Raw genomic sequence first — 23,785 nt, 5'->3', positions numbered from 1 at the left:
GTGGCTGATGTTATTAGGCCCTGTGATGGTGTCCCCTGAATAGATATGTGGGCACAATTGGCAACGGGCTTTGTTGCAAGGATAAGTTCCTGGGTTAGTGGTTCTGTTGTGTGGTATGTGGTTGTTGGTGAGTATTTGCTTCAGGTTGCGGGGCTGTCTGTAGGCAAGGACTGGCCTGTCTCCCAAGACTTGTGAGAGTGTTGGGTCATCCTTTAGGATAGGTTGTAGATCCTTAATAATGCGTTGGAGGGGTTTTAGTTGGGGGCTGAAGGTGACCGCTAGTGGCGTTCTGTTATTTTCTTTGTTAGGCCTGTCCTGTAGTAGGTAACTTCTGGGAACTCTTCTGGCTCTATCAATCTGTTTCTTTACTTCTGCAGGTGGGTATTGTAGTTGTAAGAAAGCTTGACAGAGATCTTGTAGGTGTTTGTCTCTGTCTGAGGGGTTGGAGCAAATGCGGTTGTATCGCAGAGCTTGGCTGTAGACGATGGATCGTGTGGTGTGGTCAGGGTGAAAGCTGGAGGCATGCAGGTAGGAATAGCGGTCAGTAGGTTTCCGGTATAGGGTGGTGTTTATGTGGCCATTGTTTATTAGCACTGTAGTGTCCAGGAAGTGGATCTCTTGTGTGGACTGGACCAGGCTGAGGTTGGTGGTGGGATGGAAATTGTTGAAATCATGGTGGAATTCCTCAAGGGCTTCTTTTCCATGGGTCCAGATGATGAAGATGTCATCAATATAGCGCAAGTAGAGTAGGGGCTTTAGGGGACGAGAGCTGAGGAAGCGTTGTTCTAAATCAGCCATAAAAATGTTGGCATACTGTGGGGCCATGCGGGTACCCATAGCAGTGCCGCTGATCTGAAGGTATACATTGTCCCCAAATGTGAAATAGTTATGGGTAAGGACAAAGTCACAAAGTTCAGCCACCAGGTTAGCCGTGACATTATCGGGGATAGTGTTCCTGAGGGCTTGCAGTCCATCTTTGTGTGGAATGTTGGTGTAGAGGGCTTCTACATCCATAGTGACCAGGATGGTGTTATCAGGAAGATCACCGATGGATTGAAGTTTCCTCAGGAAGTCAGTGGTGTCTCAAAGGTAGCTGGGAGTGCTGGTAGCGTAGGGCCTGAGGAGGAAGTCTACATAGCCAGACAATCCTGCTGTCAGGGTGCCAATGCCTGAGATGATGGGGCGCCCAGGATTTCCAGGTTTATGGATCTTGGGTAGTAGATAGAATATCCCAGGTCGGGGTTCCAGGGGTGTGTCTGTGCGGATTTGATCTTGTGCTTTTTCAGGAAGTTTCTTGAGCAAATGCTGTAGTTGCTTTTGGTAACTCTCAGTGGGATCATAGGGTAATGGCTTGTAGAAACTCGTGTTGGAGAGCTGCCGAGCAGCCTCTTGTTCATATTCCGACCTATTCATGATGACAACAGCACCTCCTTTGTCAGCCTTTTTGATTATGATGTCAGAGTTGTTTCTGAGGCTGTGGATGGCATTGCGTTCCGCATGGCTGAGGTTATGGGGCAAGTGATGCTGCTTTTCCACAATTTCAGCCCGTGCACGTTGGCGGAAGCACTCTATGTAGAAGTCCAGTCTGCTGTTTCGACCTTCAGGAGGAGTCCATCTAGAATCCCTCTTTCTGTAGTGTTGGCAGGGAGACCTCTGTGGATTAGTATGTTGTTCAGAGGTATTTTGGAAATATTCCTTGAGACGGAGACGTCGAAAATAGGATTCTAGGTCACCACAGAACTGTATCATGTTCGTGGGGGTGGAGGGGCAGAAGGAGAGGCCCCGAGATAGAACAGCTGCTTCTGCTGGGCTGAGAGTATAGTTGGATAGGTTAACAATATTGCTAGGTGGGGTGAGGGAACCATTGCTGTGGCCCCTTGTAGCATGTAGTAGTTTAGGAAGTTTAGTGTCCTTTTTCTTTTGTAGAGAAGCAAAGTGTGCGTTGTAAATGGCTTGTCTAGTTTTAGTAAAATCCAGCCACGAGGAAGTTTGTGTGGAAGGTTGGTTCTTTATGAGAGTATCCATTTTTGAGAGCTCATTCTTAATCTTTCCCTGTTTGCTGTAGAGGATCTTGATCAGGTGATTCCCCAGTTTCTTTGAGAGCGTGAGGCACAAGCTGTCAGCATAGTCTGTGTGGTATGTAGATTGTAATGGATTTTTTACCTTCAGTCCTTTTGGTACGATGTCCATCTGTGTGTGGGGGGGTGGAGGGTGAGAAAACCTGGATTTGTGCTGGAAATGGCCCACCTCTTGATCACTTTAGATAAGCTATTACCAGCAGGACAGTGGGGTGGGAGGAGGTATTGTTTCATATTCTCTGTGTGTATATAAAGTCTGCTGCAGTTTCCACGGTATACATCTGATGAAGTGAGCTGTAGCTCACGAAAGCTCATGCTCAAATAAATTGGTTAGTCTCTAAGGTGCCACAAGTACTCCTTTTCCTCTTCACTTTGTTTCTTTAGTCTGTCACGTGGCCTCTTGACTAATCCACTTGGGCTGAGAGATGTTGAATGTCTGTAAGCTTCTCTCTCTCCAGAGTGTTTGATGTAAGAGGCTGGTGGGGCACTGAAGAAAGTTCTTGGTTGGTAAATTATTGCTGACATTTGTCTCAGAGTGAGTTGCAAACAGTATTGCTAAACTAGGTCTCCTTTTTTCTCTCTGGCAAAGCTGATGTTTATTGCTTCAAAGTGGGGACAAGACATTGCTCCTATAATTTCAACTGAATTTTTAACACTGATTTTTATCTTGGTGCACTTGGTCTTTGATATTTGCTGGAATGTGTTTCTCTCCCCTTTGGTGTAATTGTTTCCCTTTAAATGGGAGCAATGGAACGTTAAAGCACAAAGAACAGGAAATGGACACTGCAATGTCTTCTAATTATTCATATTTAACAGGAAAAACCTTTTTTCTTGGATAGTTTTATTTCTCTGTGGAAAACCTGTTATGAAGGAGCTGAGATAAGTATGTTCTGATGCAGCTAGTGATTCTGCAGTTCTAAAAGGCCTTGCCTACATTAGGAAATACCCAACCTTAGCCAATGTTGAAAACAGTTCAGTTGGCAATATAGATGAGTCAAAACCATTTTCAGCACCATTACAGAAAATGAGATATGGTTCTGCTTAGTCTCGCTCTGTATTATAATAATAATGCTGAAAATGGTTTTTTATTGCATTGACACTTCCAGTGAACCTTTCTTTAGCACTATTTCCGGTGGATCCTTGCTGATAATTGTCATCAGCAATTGTTCCGATTTTTAATGGAGAAGGGAAGGTTCTGTGGTTAATTCTGTGGGTCACAGCTTGGGCAAATTTTTTGGACCAAGCAGATGATTTTATTTAGGAACTGAAATATCTATTTGAATAGAATATTGGCAGTAGACTAAATCTTGTGCACTGTGTTCATTCTACTAGTTCTAGCACAATCATCAAGATTTGCCCATTTATGGACAATGGATTTAGGTCTCTTCGACCTTGGGCTCACTGAGTTACAGGTCTGCATCTCAGTACAAATATAATGTGCTGAAATGTGAGGATGAAAAAGCATGTTTATTGTATCGTTTTTAATATAAAGTGCTATTTTCTTGTTGCATAACAAGCATGCATAACAAGCTGAGATTCTAATCACCATAGTTGCATGGCAGCAGTTCCTTCACTGCTTCAATCCCTCTTGCTCTTTCCAATGTATTGACATTGATCATTTAAGGGAGGAGGACCTCAGACTCATTATTTGTATTATGGGAGGCAGTATTGTCTAGTGGATGGAGCCGTGGGCTGGGACTCGACAGATCTGGGTTCCATTCCCAGCTCAGCTACTGGGTGACCTGGGGCAAGTCACTTCACTTCTCTGTGCTTCAGTTTTCTCATCCATAAAATGGTGGTAATGATGTGTACCTCCTTTGTAATATGCTACGTACGTGCTAGGTGGTATTGGTGGTATTATGCCAGTCATGGAAACGGGGTCCTAGTCATGGAAAAGGGCCCCATTAGGCCAAGCGCTGTACACTCATACAAAGAAGGTGGTCCCTGCCCAAAAGAGTTTATAATCCAAGTATAAAATGAGAGACAACAGGTAGATGCAATGAACAGACGGGCGAGGCTTACCCCTATTATCTCCATTTGGTGTGGGGTAAAAAGACAGGACACGCATTTATTTTAAAAAAGTAAAAATTCCTAGAACAGAGATTTAAACCCACAATCCAGAGAGATTTAAAAATATTTAAACCACATTGCACTGTGTAACTTGGAGCGTCACAGGCTTTTGCTAAAGCAGTAGCCTGCCCCAAATCCCGTGGGCTCTCCCTAGGGCTGCTCTTGCAGTAGTTTTGCACTAGCTATGGGAAGAGCTTTGAACAGAAAGCTCCTGTAACTAGTGGCTTTCACTGAAACGTGAAACTTGATTTTCGTGTTAAAACATTTATAAAATTAACTTTTGGCCTTTAAATGGTTCTTTTCTATAATAATTTCTCCTTAATTTTTGTTGTCTAATAGAATGTGCAGTTCATACATGGACTTTGCACTGCGCTCAGGCTGAGTTTGAGGCTTTTTTGGTCTTTAATGCTAAAGCACAACTCTCCATGCCCACTTGTCTTCGATAAAAGTGACTGCGTGTTTCCTAATATTGCGAGTATGGAAGTAGTTTTTGATGATAGCTCAGTGGTTTGAGCATTGGCCTGCTAAACCCAGGGTTGTGAGTTCAGTCCTTGAGGGGGCCATTTAGGGATCTGGGGCAAAAATTGGGGATTGGTCCTGTTTCAGTCAGGGGGTTGGACTAGATGACCTCCTGAGGTCCCTTCCAACCCTGACCTTCTATGATTCTCTGAAGCACAAATGGTGCAGTTTGGGATGTAGTACTGCAGAAGGAGTCAAAGACCTGGGGTAGCTTTCACATTCTCAGTAGTTCAGTCCTTGAGCAGTTATTTAGATATCAAGTCAGAGGCTCATGCTTTTATTTATTTATTTTCAGCTTCATGTTTCCTGTAGCAGGTGGTATCGGCCCGCCTCAAGGTAAGTATGAACTTCAGATTCTGAACTTTTAGTTGCCCTTTCTTTGTGTAGACGTTAATGTTAAGTAATCAAAGTCAGATGTACAGTAACTTTGCATTTTTTCCTGAAGTTTAGAATTGGGAATATTAAGCTCACCTCTTAGCTATGGTTTTTTACTTCTTCCCTCCTACTCAGTAACATTACTCTGAATCTTATATCTTTATTTACAAAATTTCCCATATAACTAATATTGTATCTCACTGGGAAGGCAGTGTGCTCGGTAGGTTAGACCAGGGGACTGAGAGTCCAAATTTCTAAGTTCTGTTCCTGACTATATCATTGAATTACTGTATGAACTGGGGTAATGCATTTAACCTCTGTGTACTTCAGTCTACCAGTCTGCATGCCTATATCATGTGGGTGTTGTGAGGCCTAGTAAATATTTGCAAAGCATAGTGAGAACCTTGAACAAGAGGCATGACATAAGTACCAAGTATTATTAAAACTCAAGAAACCTCAACCTTAAATAACTTTTATTCTGATTCCTGAGTCAGTTACTTGTTTAACTAATGGAAAATATGGGGATGGCTGGAGGTCCATCACTAAGTACTGATTGGCTCAGTAATATGCTGCTGTAGCTTCACTGATAATTCCTGAGCCAATTGCATCCTTTCTCAGGCAATTGTACCTGTAATGTTAAAGTATCCATGGCTATACTTATTTCATTGGTAGTGAATATGTTGTAATTAGTCTGTGTCTGCTAAGATAACATTCTAAAATTATTACATCTCTGGTTTAATCCTTTTAGTTTTTCTCAGTGAATTAATACATTTCTGGCTGATTTGTCCAATCTTATTTAAATCCAGCTTTTATTGAAAGATTTTTCATCTGGTTAAACCTTTTATATGGGGTAAACACTCCTGCATGCACACAAGTTGTCCAGTCAACTGAGAGTGTAAAAGCTTAGTTGTGGACAAGATGTACCAGTAATGCCTAGTCAGTCATATAAAGTATGTTATAAGAAATAATCCTTTCAGGAGAATCCTGGAGTGGGCTACCAGGACAAATCGGTTATTTTTTTGGAAACTACAGTTTTAAAATCAAAGAAGGGAAGAAAACCCCAAGTTTCTCTCAAAGAGCAGTTGCGATGGAAGGAGCGCCCTCTGCTTAACTTGTGGAGATGTCCTGGAAGGCTTCTTTTCTTAAAATGCAAGATGCTTCTGTTGCTGCCTGTCTTGTAGTACATTCTATGCACCAAATCACCCTTGAGTAAAGAGTCCTTGTATTAACTTAAGCAGAACTGCCAGTTGCTTCTTCCTTCCCTCTATCGGTTTAATTTGAAAGATGAACGTTAGAACCAACTGGGGACTTAATCAGCGTTTAATGTTCTGGTGTAGGTATGATTCCTATTCAACAGCAAGGGTTTCCAATGGTATCTGTCATGCAATCTAATATGCCAGGCATGATGGGAATGAATTACGGCTCTCAGATGTCTCCGGGACCGATGACCATGCAGGTATGTGAAAGTAACATTTGTTTTCAGTAGATGTGATATGAAATAGATACTTGAATGTATATGTCAGTGAGGCTGTTGACAGCTGACCCCTGACAGAGGTCCTGGGACCTGCTGCTGAAGTCAGAAGTGTCAAGGGTTCTGCTGCTGCTGGGGTGGAAGGATAGAGGAGAAGGTGAACTCAGAATGAAGAGAGAGGCAGTAGCCCAGAGGCAGGTGTCTTTATTGCATTGCATTTTTTTGGCTTCACAACCTTCTCTCTGAAAGTATTTTATAATTGCCATGACCCTTGTGGGGTTCTGTAAATCTCCTTGTGATCTGGATAATCAGCGTGGGGAGCGGGTGCTCAGCGTGCATTATTCACTGTCGTAGCTAGGAACAATAATGAACCAGGGTATGGGAGAGAGAAAACATTGGTAATGCTTACAATAAAGTGGGTATCGTAGTTTTCTCTTAGATGTCAGAACTTGGACTTCTACTTCTTTGTATCTGTTGCTGCAGTAAACACAGCTAAGAGAGAGGCCCTTCTGCAGGAGGGAAGATGGCACTGAACAGTAATTGAAACAAAACTGTCAGAAGGAGAGGAAGTTTGGAAACCATTCCTTGTGTTCAATATTCCTGATACTTTTCAGAGTAACAGCTGTCTTAGTCTGTATTTGCAAAAAGAAAAGGAGTACTTGTGGCACCTTAGAGACTAACCAATTTATTTGAGCATAAGCTTTCGTGAGCTGGAAGTGAAGAAGGAAGTGAGCTGTAGCTCACAAAAGCTTATGCTCAAATAAATTGGTTAGTCTCTAAGGTGCCACAAGTACTCCTTTTCTTATTCCTGATACTGCCTTGAGTATGGTTCAGTGTTTAGTGTTAAATAGCTTCTATCATCTACAACTCCAACAGCACATTCTATTTTGTCTTTTTACCTTGTTTCTATTTTCTATTACCTTTCTATTTCCCCTTTGCTTTATATTCATAACTATTCACTGTCTACTAAGACAGAATATTATCCAGCATTTGAAATGAGCTCGTTTTCGGGAACATCCTTTGGCCTGTGTTCATTATACTTACTAGGATCACCCATGTTGTGATTTCAGCTTTGTATCTTTTTTTGTCATTTATATATACTAGTTACCTATAGAATATTGTAAGCATACGTGGTGGTTCACAAATTAATCAAACAGGGCCCCAGGGAACGGATAACATTTTGGACGTTTCTTTAATACTGTAAATGCCCTCCCTTTTGATCAAATCAGTTTTCCAAATTGTTCTTCCTCCTGCAGTTTTTGTATTGAATTTCTCTCCTTTTTGCATGCTTGAAGTAACTTTCCACCTACATAACTCCTCATAATCTTCACAAGGTTTCTTCCCACACTGTGGGGTGGGGTGGGTGGGAGTGCATTTTATATAGCTAATTGCTGAGAAGTAATATTACAGTATAGTGCACAGCATGATGTGAGGAACTTAACACTTGGGGGCGGGGGGTTGATAGTTTTTGAAGAAATATATCTCATTTGTTTATCCTCTAGTGCCCACCACTCTTACTTGTAAATCTCCACTTGTCTAACCATGTAAACGTGAATCTAATAAAGTTGCGATATATAGTAAATTGAATATAACTATATATTTTTGCCCTCATTTGCTTTAATGGATAATGAATTTTACAGAACTGTAGAAGAAAAATATATTTTTCAGGGGATTTGGTTAGAAATAATAAAAGATAAGACATTTACTGCTTTCACTTGCTGATTTTTGAATACAACAGCAATGATAACAGTAGCTTAATTTATGGACGAAAATCTCATCATCTATTGACATTAAAACTATAATGAAATATTGTTACATATCATAGGGTAGTTTCAAGCATAAGCTACCTAATAAACTTAACTAATATAGTTCTTATGTTAAAATAAAATGTAGTTTTGTTCAGGGGAACCTGAAAACAAGTGTTATAGCTGTGACCCAACTGAAAATGGGCTGGCCAAAGATCTGTCCATACAACTAGCAATATCTTGTTAATGTTTAACTTAATCAGTGCATGTATAAATTGATCCTGGAAACATAATAGTTTAGGAATTGGTTATATTGGAATATATGTAAAAGAATCCCATAACATTTGAAGAAATAAATTTTATAAAATCACTAGATTTTATTTCCTAAAGCAGTGAAAATAATAATTTACCCAAGTCAGGGAAATTTTGTTTATGAAATGTATGTGTGTGTACTTACACATGCGTTTCATACAAATGGATCCAAAAGTAATTGACACGCTTTATTGACTATTCAAACTACATGTCTAGGAATTATCTTGTACACCGCTTGTGTGGAATGTGAATTTTTTTTTAACACAGCACAAACGCTGCACGGTAGTTTAGGATAGGAAGGAAAATAAAATAAAATACTGAAGTTAAAAGGGAGACTTTGTGGGTCATGACACTTGAGTTAAGATCCCTACTCTTGAGAAAAATTTCATGGATTTTTTTAATTGTGTAGTCAGGATTATGATTTTTTTTTGTCCAAAAATCCAGCACCCTCCTAGTACCATCTGGGACAGTGCCGCTCAACCTTTCCAGACTACTGTACCCCTTTCAAATAAATCAATTTGAATATAAATATTGTATTCACATTTCAGTATATACTGAATAATAACAAGTCATTGTCTGTATGAAATTTCAGTTTGTTCTGACTTTGCTTGTGCTTTTTACATTGCCTGTTGTAAAACTAGGCAAATACCTAGATGAGTTGATGTACCCCCTAGAAGACCTCTGCGTATCCCCAGGGGTATGCAGACCCCTGGTTGAGAACCACTGGTCTAGGAGCATTGGTTCGGTCCTGACTGAGAGGAGGGCTACCTGCTGAATAACCTGTGGGTTTTTTTTTGTTTCAGTGCATAACACCTGGATTGTCTCTGGAGGTCTCGTGTCCAAGTACTGAGCAGACCTGGCCCTGCTTATTTTTATGGCTTCTAACTAGTTCACAACCTGACATAGTACAGATGCTGGATTTTTATATTGCTGTACATAATATAGACTTATTTTATTGTTATAGGGTGGCATGCCCCTTGGGGCTATGCAAGCAACTGGAATGTCTTTTATGGGACAGGCTTCTTTCTTAGGAATGCGCCCAGCAGCTCCACAATACACCCCCGACATGCAGAAACAGTTTGCAGAAGAGCAGCAGTAAGTGATGCTTTAATGCTGCTGGCAAAATCTTATTTGGGGTGGGGGAGCATTCTCCAGCTCATTTTGTGCATTTAAAAACTACCATCCTATCCTAGAAACATTCCTATTGAATTTAGGATTCTAAAATGTTAAGTTAGCTGCAGACCATTCCATTGTCTGTGAAGGCTGTGTATGAGGTTCATGATGGCATATGCTATATTCTACCAGTTTTATGAGACTGTGGCAAAGTGTGGTGCCAAAGCATCTATGTGAAAAAGGGAAGGAATGTGAAACCCAAGTTACCAATATTTAGAAGGTTGGCATGGAAGTTGTCATCAAATAACGCTTAATTTTTATGTTTGATATTGTTTCACTTTAGAAAAAGGTTTGAACACCAGCAAAAATTCTTAGAAGAAGAGAGAAAACGACGCCAATTTGAAGAGCAGAAACAAAAGCTAAGACTCCTAAGCAGTGTGAAACCGAAGGTATATCGTAAATAACATTTATTGATTTTCAGATTAAAAAAACCCAAACCTGTGGCTTTCATGTATTAGGGAAGAAATAGATCCTTCTTTCGTACACCTTCCCAGCCGAAGGCCAGATCTGAAGCCTGATGAAGTCCAATGGGAGTCTAGCTATCAGTGAACTTTGTATCAGGCCTCTTGAAAACATCTGGTATGTTTAACCCTTTGTACATAGCACCTCTCTTGGTGCTATGTAATCAAAAGAAGACAAATGTGGTATTGCAAAATGAATCCGTTTCCTTTGTTGTCTTGATAACTTCACCCTTCTGCATCTTCCTGCTGCTCTAAGGACAGACTGTCTTCTCTGCTGCTGTAACATTTGTAACCAGACGGAAATGGTGCTTTTTATAGTAGTGCCTCTTTTCCTGCCACTGTGGTCTGAGTAGGTGAACGTTACAAGACTTTGACCCAGGTCTGAGGAAAGAGAATCCCTTTTTTCTCTCAATGGTAGCTCAAGAAACAATCCGTTTGCTTTTGAAAAAGAAAACAACCTAGTTTGGGAACAAAATAGGTTTCTACAATATGTAAAAATGTCGATATGTTCATTAGTTGGAGTCCTTGCTCTCAAGTTGTGGCACAGTTCAAGTGAATACTATTGTACTGATCTCAAGGGCCAAATGAGTTAAGTGTTTATAAACTACTTTCGTGTCCACCATTAAAACAGTGATACATTGGTTCAGGGTTTTTTTTCTGCAGAGGCTGTGGTTTATTTGGTTCCTTAACAAACACCCAAAAGCATTCATTCTGAAGTTGAAAGTTTATTGATAAACCACAAGAAATTAAAACTGCCATTTATACTGAAGCTGGAATTGAGTGTTTATGCAAAACAAACTTAATTAAAACCTACTAAAGTCTCTTTCCTTTTGGAGGCAAAATATCAGTCATTTGTTTAAGCAACAGCATTTCTTTGATGAAAAGGAAAGAGCTAATTTTACACTTAGTCCTGATGTGTGAAAGGTTTTCACTTATGTTTTTAAGAGACAGACACAAGGTGGAGGAGAAAGAGGACAGAAAAGGTGGGGGAATATGGCTTTTGTTGATGTTTTTGGTACACTGGATAGGTGGTCAGTTACAAATGGATGCTCTGGCTGGCAGGTCAACTGCTCTACCTGTTGCTTGGGCCCTGGTTTATATTTCAATCAGGGATGTTATCTGAGTCTTTTCCCCTTAGGGTAGGATTGTGGTCATCTCAACTTGCTGTGCTGGTACAGTGCAGTTGATTTCAGGATTTGATGAAAAGCCAAGAGAGTCAGAGAGAGAATAGGAGGAACGAAATGGGTGCAGAATGTAACACAAAGGGAGGGGAGACAGAACAGGATCTTACATGCCTCTGTAGCGCTGAAAATTGTGCTTCCCTGTGATGGGCTGAGGACTATATGATTTTCAGGACTCACAAGTGAAAAACAAAAGTTCTTGAACAAGAGCAAGGCCCAATGGCTTCCCTGTCTGGAAGAAAGTCTTTCGATTTGGTCTGCTCCGTTTTGGGGTCATGGAAGATGAGATGAGCTGGGATATATTGGGGCAGGTGATGAGATTTTTTTCAAAGGCTCTCTTTAAGAACCCAAAAAAAGGGAAAAGGTGTGTGGCATAGCACATCCCTTCATTATTTTGTGCACCAGTGAGGCTTAATATTCACCACACCAATTCTGGTTAATTAATTTCCTGCTCCACATCTTCTGTTTTTACCAAGAATGATTTCCACAATGCTTGAACCTTTGCTGTTGTCATTGTGTAGCCTATTGAATAAATTCTGTTGTAAGTAAAGGGGTTTCTGTTTATTGAAGCCATCACTGGAAAATGGAGCTTAATTTGTATGATTTTATTTTTAACAAACATTGCTACTTTTTCAGGCAAAACAATTGTAAATGTTGGAAGAAGATTCTGAGTTGTACTGTGACACTTTCAAAGCAACTTTTGTCATGTTTCAGACAGGTGAGAAGAGCAGAGATGATGCTTTGGAAGCTATTAAAGGAAACTTAGATGGGTTTTCAAGAGATGCTAAAATGCACCCCACTCCAGCATCGCATCCAAAAAAAACAGGTATTTTATCTTTAGTTGAAAATAAGTCTGAAATATTATACTGCTTCATGTCCATAAGGACCTTTAATTCATGGAGTTGTTTTGTATTCAGGCAGTCTGAGCTCAACTGGTTATTGCATACGATTCAGTAAACTGAAGCTTTCATTGTAGCTGCAATATGCTTTATAAAATTCATGGGTAAAAGTTGTGATCTAATATTTTGTCAAAGAACTTGTTAAGCTTTCGTTTAAAAATACCAATCTGACAACTTTAGTTTGAATATTAACACTGAGCTGTAGCATCTACCAACTTCCCTCATAGGCTGCACTTCTAAATGTTACAATTGAGTTTTTTTCCTTGTCAAATGACTAATTAGTGTTTGTAGAATGCTTTGAAGCTGAAAAGCACTATATACATGCTAAATTGTATCAAAACACTATAAAATTAGGTTTCAGAGTAACAGCCGTGTTAGTCTGTATTCACAAAAAGAAAAGGAGTACTTGTGGCACCTTAGAGACTAACCAATTTATTTGAGCATAAGCTTTCGTGAGCTACACGAAAGCTTATGCTCAAATAAATTGGTTAGTCTCTAAGGTGCCACAAGTACTCCTTTTCTTTTTACTATAAAATTATTTCACAATACTATAATAGCTTGCTCAGATTCCATTATCTGGACGTGGGTAAATTAAAAACCTTTAATAATCCATTTTCAGAGGAATTATTACATTAGTAGTAGTTGTCATAAAATATTCCCTCTAAAGAGAAAAATATTAGTTGTGGGGAACCTAACTCCTTTGTCCTGCCTGAAATGAAGCCTCAATTAGCTAAGCTTGTCCCCATCACTGTATCACGTCTGTTACTCTGAAACCTGCTATTTGTTGGTGATCTTCAAGTTGCTCACAAGTTCATGCAATAGCTTTTCGCTGTCTAGCAAGTTTGACAATTCCCTAGCAGTGTTCCTCTGAACTGTGCTACTAAAATGGTTGAGTAGTGCAAGGAACCCGAGCAGAAATCTGTTCAAATGAATGGTGATTCCCTTTCTACCTTGGCATCTTCTGAATTTTTGACAAGTGTTCCAGCAACAGATTTCCTTTTGACTCCTGTCTAAAAACTGGGCGTTTTTCCTTTGGTCGTTTACAGTAGAGATAGATCTGAACTGCAAAGTCTAAATTTATTTGGGCCCATCATCACTGATAAACACCACTGATAAGTGGAAATACCTTGAACAGAGGTGTTTGGAATGGGTTTGTTTTGTATATAAACCACACTAAATTGGTCAGCTCTGTTCTAGTGGGACCTAATTTCAAATTACAGGATAGAGATGTAGAGAGTTCCAGCTACACAGTCAGTCAGTCCTTTACATGGAGGTATGGTGGAATTGCCCACTACTACATTTCTTATATCTCCCAAACATGTTTGTGTCAGGGTGTGTTAAATCAGCTGCCAGAAATGGAAATCATTGTAGGAAAGAGATGGCAAATAAACCATCATTATGTTATACGAAAAATCAAGATGTCATTCACAGTAGCTTTCATCTGATGCTTAAATGATGGTCATTAAAACTCCATTTAAAGGAATTAATGGTGTTATTGAACATGAAGTCCTTGAGATAAATAAGGTATGTCACAATAATCCGGACTTGGAAAAAATAACTGTTGGAAAAGCAGGCTGTTGAGATGAGTTAGTTCAATAACTTGATACAGAAGATAAAAATATAGGATTTGAAAGTGTGACATGAAGTATGTTGACATTCAGCAACACAGTGCAGGATTTAAACCAACTCTGTGGAACAGAATAATGTTGCTGAGAAAAGACAGTATTTTCATGCTATTTTATTCCTATAAATGGACTGTTGTTCACACTTCTTGTTTATGTGTGGAATTTTTCTCGCATTGAAACCAGTGGTCAAAAATTCTTGGTGTTATTTCTTAAGGTGTTGCATCAAAGGAACTGTCACTTTAGTGCAGATAGTTCTGTGAAATTATGTGGTGGTGTGCTACTATGGTGAATAACTTGTCTGGAAGCTGCACTTGCTACCTCTTGTGCTTTTCATGTTTGTTTTCCTCTGTGAAAACTCACTTGGAGAGCAGTGTTTATTATGGTTAATGCACTTCCAGTTTGACCCCATACAGGCTTTCACCGAGCTGAGCCGAAACCTGTAATAAAGTACATTTTTGAAACCTTTCAAGAGACCACTTGTGGGACAGCAAAAATTTGTTGCCTGATTTTTAATTAAAGGCTGGCTTTTAGCTAAAGATTGTGTAAAATTGAAATAGAAACTGTGAAAATACATCAGTGTAATTTAAGGTGGATTTGCTGGTTTTAGGGGCCCCTTAGTTATTGTTAAGGATGTTTACAGTACATGGAATAAAGCATGACCACCTACCCTTACCTAAAAAATAGATTTATTTAAAGGCTTTGTGTAGATATAAATACGCCTAAGTGGTACAATGAAACAGAACCATTGGAGGATAAAGTGGTTTGTCCAAATGCATGTAAATAAAGTCAATGATGGTCATGCTGTGCTTGACATATACTGTGTTGCCTTGAGGGAGTGTTGCCTATGAAAGTGGTATTTTTTTCCATTATAGTTCTTGAGTCTGGCCAAATTGCTGTAGAACTGTCATTTTGTTCTACAGTAGATCTGTTTAGAATGATGTAACTTGAGTACTGTGGCCAAGATTTTCAAGAGTTACTCGTGAATTTGGGTTCCTGAATTTTTAGGTTCTCAACTTGAAACACCTTAAAGGGACCTGATTTTCAAAGGATGGGGACATATTAAAGTGTTTCAAGTTGGGCATCCAAAATCACTTTAGAATATCTTGTCCTGTAAGAATAACCTGGTGATTACTTCAAGTCTGTTTAATGTACTTTGCATATAGGTAGCACCTGTCATCTGAGTAACTCCAAGTGCTTTACCAAAGTCAATATTAGCCCTATTTCATAGATTGGGACATTGAGCCAAAGGAGGGTTTAAGTGATTTGCCTAAAGTGTAACAATAAGTTACTGGCAGAATTGAGAAAAGAATTCAGATATCCTGAGTCCCAGTCCACAACTCTAAGCACAACAGCACGGGTTACATTTGTTTTGTACTTCCTTAATATAAGAGGTGGGGAAACCTTAATACAGACTGTGGAAGTATCAAGTTTCAACCAAATGGACAAGTTATAAAAATCTGGACAAAGGGGTTTATAGCGGAAAAGGGGAGCTGAAGTGTACCTTGCATTAGTGTGGTCGATTGATAGAATGGTAAATATTCTCATTATTTTGGTCAAATAGTTCTGCATATACGTCTTACTTTTCCCAATCACTGTTTTTTACATTTAATAATTGCCATTTTTAGAAATTGTTTTCCCCACCTTTCCACCGAACCAAGTTTCTTTACCTCATTGTCTTCCATTGCGTGTGTTCATTCCATTTTACAGATCACCCTAGACCATCCCATTCTACTGTATCTGTCTCCCAACCCTCTGCTTTTCTTGATGATGAAGAATTTAGTGACTTTATACAAGGGTCTGTTGAAACCCCGCCATTGGTGCCTCAGTCCTCTTTCCAGGCTTTTCAGTCTTACCACCCTACCACGCAGGCTCGGCAACTGCTTTCAGAAAAGGCTGTAGTCAAACCTCTGCCTTCAGTCCAGATTCCAGTATCTTCCATCCTGCATGATACCATTGGGCAGGTTCCTTATTTCTCTACCTCTGCATCTTCACACACAACCCATAAAACAGGTAACCCATCCTATCTTCATTAGCTCTACCGTTGGAGCTAGTATTTACATGTAAACACTGCCTACCTTGCTTTAACACTCCCTTTTGTAATCCAATTGAACAAAACTTACATACTGTTAAATGAGAAATGGATACGTTGAAATAAGTTTGTATTAATTACTAATAAAATTCTGCTCATGTCAGTGGGGGGAAATTGGCACACTTAGCAGATAATTTAAGATCGTTCTTGTACCAAAACCTTTCTATAATTTGGGGTGGTAGCGTCCTGAACTATAGGAGAAAATAATTGATGTTGATCCTGCAATTCCTTCTCCCCTGGCCCGCGACAGGTGGCTATGTTCTAGCACATGTAAGTGGAAAATTTGTGAGAGCTCAAGGGAAGTTAAGTAGGATGCATGTAACTCTTCATTATAAACAGCTGAGTCTAAAGCCTCTTATGTGCCATCTCCTTTACTCATAAGAGGCTGAAGTGGGCGGGAAAATAGAGGTGAAAGATGAGGATAAACATAGACCGTGTTATGCTAATGCGGAGCTTGACTTCACATTTCCCTCTCGGGGCTGATCCAATGGATATAAAGACTCCCATAGACTTCAGTGGGCATTGGATCAGGCCCTTAGCCCTTGTTCCTGCTACTAGTCAGGAGTGACTTGATGGCTGTGCAGCAGTAAGTGTATTTCCTGTTCTGCTCATAACAAGCACAAGAAAAAAATTACATTGCCAACCCCCTATGCTGGGCATGCTCAAGTTCTAGTAGAAGATGCTTGAGCTGAATTACATTGGTGTCCTGAGTGCGCACAGGCAGTGCTGTGGAGAATCAGCCATCAGTCACATTACTTGGTACCATGAAGTGGGACTTGACATGTCTTTTCTTTGAGGGAGTGGGATTATGATTTGGGGGGAGAATACGTACAAAGATGATTAACCAAATAAAAGTAATTCCTCCTGCTGTTTGTCTAGGCCATTCCTTGGAGGAGTCGCTCTTAATTTATGATTTAAGTGCATCTGGACAGGAGCAAACCAAACTTAAAACATCTGAAATTGAGCATAACGCCTCAGCCGCAAGCCAAGTTCATCCCAGTGTAACCGTGAATAACGGGAATGCTGTAGGTGGACTTGTAAGTGGTACCACCGCTGCACAGGTGTACAAGGCTTCACAACAAAACATAGCAGTTGAAGAGTGTGGTGAGCAAATGAAACATTTGACAAAGAATGTAGCTTGAATGCTAACATCTTACACACTAATTCTACGGCAAATGCTGCATCATTTTGCTCTGATTCCCTGCTTCAGTAATATGGCAATGCCTCTCGCTCCTGACTGCAAGTAACACATACATGAATTTACTCTGAATCCTTTCCACCATGCATATACTATAAACATTTTAACAAGTTTCTCTAAACTGATTCTCTGCTGTTTTAAAATATTCTGTCATCTTATTTCAGCAAAACCTATTCGTTTGTTATGCTTTGTGTTTTTTTTATTAATTTGGGTAGCATGGGGGAGGGTATGGACCCAAAAAACGCCACATGAGAAACTTGCTACTGTAGAATGGATCTTTACCCAACTGTGAGGGGGGGGAAATGTTCTAGTTAAGCTAAATAGTTTGTTTGGACAATATCATACAATAGCCATTGGCCTGGCACTTTTTTTTCTTTAAAGCCTGCTTTGTAGAAGTCAAAACTTCACACGCTGGACCAGATACAAATGCAATTCTATGTCAGTACTTCGTCAGTACAGTATTAACTAAGCAGGTTCTTGTTGTAGATGTGATTTTAGTATTGTTGACTATAGAGCAAACTGCAGAGAACTTTAACTGTTGAACCAAAACAGGTTAAAGGTGTTGGTTAGTATGTTTTGGTAGTGCTTTGAAGTTGTGCTTGGTGGCACCTTCACATATTGAATTCCAGGGTGTTCAAATATGGAGAGACATGGACATAACTTTGCATGGCCTCTGTTCTTGAAACACAGGTCAATTTTAAGAAATATATAGATAATTGAATTTAAAAATTCAAGCTGGAACTTTCTTAAGGGATTGTGGTGTCTTGCCAGTACCTTAGTTCAATTAATTTTTCTATATACCACCTTGATTGCTGTTTGATGACATTGCTGTTAATAGTTGGGACCTCACCAATGTGCAAAAAAACCCCATACCCACCAATTATTGGTTACAAGATGAAATTAAATCACTCTATTTTCAGATAGTGCTTTTTAGTAGCTCAAGTTATCCATTTACTCTGTAATTTGAAATAAAATACAGTTGTAATGCACACCATGAAATAAGAGCTGTATTTGTTTACAATACAGTTAATGTAAAGAGGTGATATTGTGTCTTTTGTACAAACTCCACACACTCTAGTTAGCTGCAAAGATTAAAATGGTAGGGGGAAAGAGAAATTGAGACAAAGAAAGAAGAAAAGTTATTTCTGGAAGATCTGAGAATCAGTGGAAAGTTGATGAGGCAGGAATGCAGTTCAGAAAATAAGAGCTTCAGAAAGCGAAGATTATGGCACCAACAGGTAGGAGTTGTGTGAAAGGAGAGGAGATTCTACTAGAATCAGGAATTTCATAGGTAAGACTAGAACTATGACAGGAAGGAGCCAGAGATGCCTGGTTTGGTATGGACTTTGCTTAAGAGGATGGACTTATTCACCATGACCAAGTTTAGTGAGGTGGGAGAAGGAGGCTCTGTTTCAGAAAAGCAGAAACTAGCTACGCATAGAAGAACACTTCTGTTCTGTAGCCCAACTAGAAACCCTCATTGAAAACAGTCCAGGATATTGTTAAAGGATCTGAAGGATAAGTGCAACCATTCCAAGTACTTTGAGGGAGGGAGGGTTAGCGGTAATATGGTGATATTGGGGACAAGTGAATCATCCCAAGAAGTTCCTGGACAGTGCAAACTTCAGAGAATTGGAAGTTACTAAGAGGTAATTGAATCTATTGTAAAGTAGGAAACAAGGGATGGGGAGGTGGGAGCAAATGATAGGAGAGGCAAGGAGATTTTTTAGGGGCGAGATTATATCGGAAATTTCTGGTGGAAGCAAAAATGGAAGGGAAGTAAAAGGAGAGGAGGAGGAAAAGGAGGGAATGCCTGAGGATGAGCTGTTAAGGGTTATGGAAAAGTTACATGTTAAGGCAATCTTAGATTGAAAGAAGAGATCAAATGCCTCTTACTTAGCTGGGTGAAGAGAATTGCTGGTATGGAAGAGGGGAGTGACTGTTCTTAGCAGCTTTGGAATTAGGGATAAGTAAAAATTAAACTTTGGTTTACTGGGAATCCCTGTAGAGTCTGACAGGTTTCAGAGTAGCAGCTGTGTTAGTCTGTATCCGCAAAAAGAAAAGGAGTACTTGTGGCACCTTGGAGACTAACAAATTTATTTGAGCATAAGCTTTTGTGCATGCATCCGATGAAGTGAGCTATAGCTCATGAAAGCTTACGCTCAGATAAATTTGTTAGTCTCTAAGATGTCATCAGTACTCCTTTTCTTTTTGTAGAGTCTGAGGAGGTCAAGAATAAATATGGGACATTCATCACCGCTTTTCTCAGTGCATAAGCTCACATGCACAGGGGTCCACAGGTGGTCTGTAAACCAAGTAGAACTTGAAGTATGAGAGAGCTGAAGATGGGGAAGTGTTGCAGGTAACTGTCTGGGAAAGGATCAGCAAATGAGGGAGCAAGGAAAACAGGTTGGAGAGACTAGCAGGATTAGGGTTCTTCAGAGGGAAAGGAGGGTCACTTTCTGAGCAGTCGGGTGATGGGAGAGAGTATTCTGCTGTAACCAGGCAGTGGTCAGTGGAGGGAAGATTATAAGAAAAACAAGCAATAAAAGAGCAGGTTTTATTAATCATGATGAAGGAAAGAATGTGTATGAATGGGAAAGGTGGCAGGTTAGAAAAGGGGTGAAAGGAGTTGTCACAATGTTGGTTTAAGTCTGAAGTGAAGATGAAATCTGCTGAAGGGTGAATCAGAGCAAGGACTGAGAAGGGTCAAACTTGGTGAAATCAAGGGAGAAAATTAACATAATGTTTGAATCTGGGGAGTGACATATTCAAGTTATAGGGGACTGGAGAGGGCAGAATGCGTTAGAGTTCTACAGTGACAACAGCAATGCCAACTCCTTGAGTTGAATGACTAGGTAGGATAAGGAGATGAGAGAATGGGTCTAATGGGGCAAGCCAGCCTGACGGAAGATGTTGATGGCTTTTACCATGAGCTGTTCACCTGTGAAACATAGAGAATACGTTCTAAACTTGTTTCAGTGTGATTAAATTAAATTATTCCGTAAATAGCCGTAATGTTCTTTGCCCATCAACTTTATGCAAATAGGCATGGCAGAACCACTGCTGTTTATGAAATGTTTGGAATTTATGGGACTTGTCTTGTGTTCCTGATCAAACAGATACGTTTGGACAACGAGTGGCTCTTTATTTCATCGTGTGTGTTTAACTGTATTTTTGTTGCTGTTTCAGGTCATTTTGTAGAAGTATCAGTTTTGCGTCTCTCATGTAGCCAGGTGATTCCATGTCTGAAATGGGCTGGTTGAAATACCAAAAACTGTGTCACAGGCGTTTTCCTATTTTGAATCTCTCTACTCCTAATACGATTCTTGTCTCCTTTTTAAATATAATCCATACCTTTAGGTGTTGGAGTATTCCCTTCCCAAGATCCAATCCAGCAAATGATACCACCTTGGATTTACAATGAAAGCTTGGCTCCAGGTAAAATGTTCTGCTATAATATCATTTAAAATAAAAAGTATAAAAATCCTTACACTTCAGTGTTGCTTAATGTCTTACCCAAATCAATATTTTTTTCATCTACAATAAAAACTTTCCAAATCCCTAAACTTTGTCAGGTTTGATACAGAAGCTTTCCAGTCCTGTAGTTTTTGTTCCAGGGTCATGTTGACTTGGGTCAGAGGTTCTGTGGTTCTGACAGTGAGGAATACCAGTTTATGTATGAGTATTTAAGATAGATGGTGTCCCCTTTGTTCTTACATAGTACTGTTCATATTATGACAAGTCACTATGGGATCAGAAAATACATTATTGGATTTTAAGACCAGAAGGGACAGTGATGACCATTTTCTCTGACCTCTTGCACAACACAGGCAAAAGACCTATCCGGTCATCTTGTCCTGTCCCCTGCCATTGCAGAGTTGTTGTTATTGAGTGTGACTATGAATGGTTACGCTTCCTGAAGTGCATATCCGCATGCAATGTTTAAAGGCAATACACGCATAACTGTAAGTTGTAATTTACTGAAGTAGTCATCGTACTTGCAGTCACTGATGTTTGTGTCTTAAATTTAGTATTAAACTTTGGCTGACTAATGTCAACATATATTTCTTTGAGTAGAAGCAGAAAGAGCAGCTCATGAATTTCTCGATCACTAATTTAATTTGTAAAGCAAGTTTTTTAATCACTCCTGAGAAAACTAGGTGTTTGGTGGTGTTGTCTGAACTATACATGGTATTTCTTAGATGTGGTACAGCAGCAGTGATAATGACCAAGTTCATCTGTTCCAAGTATAGCTTTGGAGAATCATGGACATGTAGGGCTGGAAGGGACCTCAAGAGGTCATCTGGTCCATCCCCCTGTGCTGAGCAGGATTAAGGACACTTAGACCATCCCTGACAGGTGTTTGTCTAACTGGTTCTGAAAGACCTCCCAGGATGGGAATTCTGCAATGTTCCTAGCTAATCTGTTTCACAATTTCAAAGATCACTAGTGTTTGTTAGGGCATTCTTAACTCATTGCACAAACTGGCAAGCATCCCAAAACATGTTTTGGGATGTCTGACACATCTTTGGTAGCTTTATCTGCATTCAGAGAAGGCAGGAGCTTCTTCAAACATAGTAAATGTTAAATCTAGAGGTTATAATGGTGGCATAGGAATTGCCATCGTTGGTATAACATTTTTGTGAGCTGTCTCCTTTCAGTATCTCTTGTAATTAAGCAGGCTCATTTCTTAAGGTTATTTGCCTTATATATGCCAAAGCATAGTAAATAGAAAATGAAGTGCTGTACTAAATATTGATTAGATTGCACTAAATTTTAACTACATAATGCTGCTCTGGCTATCTTCACACAAGGATTACCCAGAGGCCTCATTACAGAAATATGTAGTGAAATTTATAAAGAGAACTAGTTGTTTTGTGTGGATTGTTGGTTTTACTGATCAATTGATATCCAGTTTAATAAAGCAGATGTCTGTCTTAGAATGTAAGCCTTTCATTATATCTAGGTATAGAGAATCTGCTGTGGCATAGGTAATTTCCTTTAGTACTGGTGAAATAGGCAGAAGTCTTGCTGAATAGAACACGCAGAATGTGGTGTGAAGTAGCACAGTTAGCTGGCAGAGTTGTCTCCTAAATTTCTGAAAAATAACTACTGTAAGCAACTTGTTTTATTGCCCTGTGTATTGAAACTGAAGGGAATAGGATGTTTTGGCCAGATGGTTTTTGATGTAATTTGTTCATTAGAAAATAAATCAATTCAGACATTGATACTACTAATTATCTCGATTTAGGTGCAGCTTGGTTAAATTAGCATGTTATGTTTCCCTTGCAAGGGACTGGAGGATGCTTTTGACAGGCCTCAAGTTAACTGGTAGAGTTGTGCTAGAGCGTGCAGCATTTTTATTCATTTTCCTTGGGAACTTACAAATCTCTCTCCCTATCTCTTTGGGCTTTGTTTGGGGAACTTCTTTTCTTTTTCACCTGCTCCTTTGAATATGAATGTACAGGTAGAATGAGAAGTTATAAATAGATGAAACTTCTAGTGTTATGTGTCAACTTTAACGCTGATGCCTAATCAAATTGGTAATGTTCCATGTCAACCATATTACAACCCTTAACATAGTTTTATAGTTAGAATAGAAAAATGATCTTAAAATCTCTTTAAAATGTTTACTTTCACCCTCCAACACTGTGTTTCCCTCAATAGATTTGTATAAGAAAATTTTAGAAACCACTATGACTCCTACTGGAATAGATACTGCTAAACTCTATCCCATTCTGATGTCATCTGGACTTCCCAGGGAGACCCTTGGACAAATATGGGCCTTAACCAATCGTACCACACCTGGAAAACTTACCAAAGAAGAGCTTTATACTGTCCTGGCTATGATAGCAGTAACTCAGGTACAAATGACTGAGACAGTCTTTGGGGGGAATGGAAAAGGGTCTAACCTCCTCTTGATAAACTGTCACTGACTTTTGTAATGTCCCTGCAGTATGTTGTGTATGGACAGGTGTACTTGTATTATACCACACGTTAAATACACTGAATGAATCTTGGCAAAACTCCCATTCACTTCAGTGGATCCAGGATGTCACCGTCTGCATTTATAGCTATTATTTCTTCTTCAGGACTCATTTAAGTTCGTAGTTGGCTTTGGCTTTTCTTTTATGCTGTATAACTATCTATTTAGGAAGTGATATGGGCCCCTCCACTAGATTATCTGAGTATCTGGGCAGTGGGTGAATTAGTTAATTTTTTGGCATGTGTAGTCTAGGTTTTAACTTTTGTGTCAGGTTACAGCGTAATGTCATGGCTGTTCCTAGTTTAATAGAAACTTGTCTGAAATTGCAAAAACCACCATTCAAGTTTTGCAAACTTCACTATGATCAGAAGTTGACAGAAGAAAAATCCACGAGTAGACTAGATGGGACAGTGAAGATTGGCATTGATGTACATTGTTGGAGATGTGTGGGGAAAATTTGCATAGTACTTACCCATGTTCAGTGAGCTCTAGCCAGTGCTAAATTTTGACCATTCAGATACTAAAAAAAACACGCACAAGAATTGTAAGTGACTAAAGTGAGTCTATAGATCCATATGAGATCTAGCAGTAAACTGTATG

At 39.5% G+C, this 23,785-nt stretch overlaps 1 protein-coding gene across 8 annotated transcripts in view; it reads left to right on the top strand.

The window, feature by feature from the left end:
- Nucleotides 1–23,785, top strand: part of SYNRG (synergin gamma) — a 133,928-nt gene that overhangs the window by 6,000 nt on the left and 104,143 nt on the right. For 4 of the 8 annotated variants that reach the window (XR_007353125.2, XM_048823605.2, XM_048823602.2 and 1 more), the window contains exons 2-10: nucleotides 4,963–5,003; nucleotides 6,380–6,498; nucleotides 9,535–9,665; nucleotides 10,027–10,132; nucleotides 12,100–12,211; nucleotides 15,617–15,919; nucleotides 16,878–17,102; nucleotides 20,560–20,637; nucleotides 22,867–23,063. Coding sequence is in view for 7 of the 8 variants with exons in the window: in XM_048823605.2 (XP_048679562.2) it covers nucleotides 4,963–5,003; nucleotides 6,380–6,498; nucleotides 9,535–9,665; nucleotides 10,027–10,132; nucleotides 12,100–12,211; nucleotides 15,617–15,919; nucleotides 16,878–17,102; nucleotides 20,560–20,637; nucleotides 22,867–23,063 (1,312 nt within the window). In the remaining variant the exon portion in view is untranslated. The remainder of the gene's footprint in view (nucleotides 1–4,962; nucleotides 5,004–6,379; nucleotides 6,499–9,534; nucleotides 9,666–10,026; nucleotides 10,133–12,099; nucleotides 12,212–15,616; nucleotides 15,920–16,877; nucleotides 17,103–20,559; nucleotides 20,638–22,866; nucleotides 23,064–23,785) is intronic. The other 4 variants (XM_048823610.2, XM_048823607.2, XM_048823609.2 and 1 more) reach the window with 2 other exon arrangements.

The sequence above is a fragment of the Caretta caretta genome, chromosome 17, assembly GCF_965140235.1.
Source record: "Caretta caretta isolate rCarCar2 chromosome 17, rCarCar1.hap1, whole genome shotgun sequence".
Lineage (NCBI taxonomy): Eukaryota > Metazoa > Chordata > Testudines > Cheloniidae > Caretta > Caretta caretta.
The sequence above is the reverse complement of the archived record's forward strand: the minus strand, read 5'-3'. Positions and strand labels throughout refer to the sequence as shown.